This window comes from Lepidothrix coronata, unplaced genomic scaffold, assembly GCF_001604755.1.
Source record: "Lepidothrix coronata isolate B3197 unplaced genomic scaffold, Lepidothrix_coronata-1.0 Scaffold383, whole genome shotgun sequence".
Lineage (NCBI taxonomy): Eukaryota > Metazoa > Chordata > Aves > Passeriformes > Pipridae > Lepidothrix > Lepidothrix coronata.
In genome coordinates this window covers 127759-129608 of record NW_016690563.1, presented here as the reverse complement: position 1 = coordinate 129608, position 1850 = coordinate 127759, and the positions used below count along the sequence as shown (strand labels likewise).

Below are 1850 nucleotides of genomic sequence, written 5' to 3'. Positions count from 1 at the left end.
CGCTCTGCATGGCCGCCTGTGTTTTTCTCTGGTGGCTGAACACAGCCAGCACATGAGGAGAAGGGAATGTGTGGGATCAGGGCACTGCTTCGGGGCCATGCTGGGAATTCTGGTGGACTAAAAGACAAAGCCCAGGTGCTGTTTCCGAAGGAACCCCAATGAAAGGGGGACACCGGAAAGATGGGCGGACAAGTCCTGCAATGGAACTCTGTGTGTGCAGCCTCATTTTCTCCTTCAGTGACCACAGGAGAGGGGGAAAAAGTGGGGGTTGTGACCCCAAAACTATTCTGGGCGGAAATTAGGGATTGAGGGGAAAATGGGAAAGTGGGAGGAACAGGGAGAAGGGTGGAAAAGGAGGGTGGTCTGGAAGTTCCGAGGGTCCCATGGGGGTCTTTGGGAACAGGGGGGTGGCCCCCCTGAGCTCCCAACTTCCTGTGGGGTGCTGGGGGCTGCTGGATCCAATCCCAGCCTTGGATTATGCCAACACTTTCAGTTTAGAGGAATTAGAGAGGTGTGATTAAACCACTTTTGTCACCCAGGTTTTAATGATGGCAAATCAGATCTATTGATAGAAATGAATTATTTAGGGATACAAATGATCAGACAAACGATCTTCATCAGAATTATTTCCTGTACAGTAGAAACACTAAAACTATCAGTAGTACAGGATAAGATAGGACAGGGCACTACACTAAAGCAATTGTTGAAGCAATTCTACTAAAGCTGGCACAAAAGCAATAATTCTTAATTAGAGATGGATGGAACTCCCCCAGACCAAAGCTCGTGGGGAGATCTCTGCTCTCAACCTCCAGGAGTGACCTTGGGGGGTCCCCAGCCAAGGCAGGAATCTCCACACACCCCCCAGGAATGGTTCTGTTGGAAGAACCTGCCTCTGGGAAAGGGGACTGGCCCTTTGTGGTCGAAAGGGATGGACTGACAGTCACTGGACTCCAGGGGTTGCCTCACCATCAGTGGGTTCATTGGGGGTGGAAGCAGCGGCCAAAGCTCTTCCCGCAGTCGGGGCACTCGTAGGGTGCCCTTACCGGTGGGTCCGTTGGTGTTGGGTCAAGCCAGAGCTCTCGGTGAAGCTCTTCCCACACTCCCCACACTTGTAGGGCCTCTCACCGGTGTGGATGCGCCGGTGGGTGACAAGGTGGGAGTTCCGTTTGAAGCTCTTCCCACAGTCGGTGCAGCGGAAGGGCCTCTCATCCGTGTGTGTCCGGTGGTGCTGTACGAGAGCTGAACTGGTCTGAAACCTCTTCCCACATTCCAAGCACTTGTAGGGCCGTTCCCCGGTGTGGATGCGATGGTGTTTGTGGAGGGTGGAGCTGTCACTGAAACTCTTCCCACATTCCCCACACGTGTAGGGTCGTTCCCCAGTGTGGAAGTAACGGTGGGTGCGGAGGTTGGAGCTCTGCCTGAAGCTCTTCCCACATTCCCCACACGTGTAGGGCCGTTCCCCAGTGTGAATGTGCTGGTGGGTGAGGAGGTGGGTGCTCTGCCTGAAGCTCTTCCCACATTCCAAGCACCTGAAGGGCTTCTCCCTGCTTGGAGGCTGCTCAGGGACCACCAGGTCAGAGCTCTGGGTCAAGCTCCGGCCGCCCTCCCGGCACAGGTTGGGTCTTTCCTCCTCAGAGCACCCTGGGCTGGCTTTGGAGCCCCTCCTGCGGGGGGATCTCCGGCCCTTTTCCTCCCCGCTGCCTTCCTGCGCCGTGGAGCCCTTCAAAACGGCCTCTCCCACCAGGGTCTGCCGGGGGGATTTGTCCACCGTGCCCTCCGTCCTCAGCTCGGGGCCTGGGGCAGGAAGGAAGGACAGGGAGGGGATTTGCCTCCGGCCCAGAGGGAAGGGG

At 56.4% G+C, this 1850-nt stretch overlaps 1 protein-coding gene across 1 annotated transcript; it reads right to left on the bottom strand.

Moving 5' to 3' along the window:
• Positions 1-411: 411 nt before the first annotated feature.
• LOC108509649 (gastrula zinc finger protein XlCGF49.1-like) lies at positions 412-1849 on the bottom strand (the record flags this gene model as incomplete). The annotated part of the gene is made up of 1 exon (XM_017839189.1): positions 412-1849. A coding segment is annotated over one exon (810 nt), but the record flags the coding sequence as incomplete, so codon positions are not given.
• Position 1850: the final 1 nt, after the last annotated feature.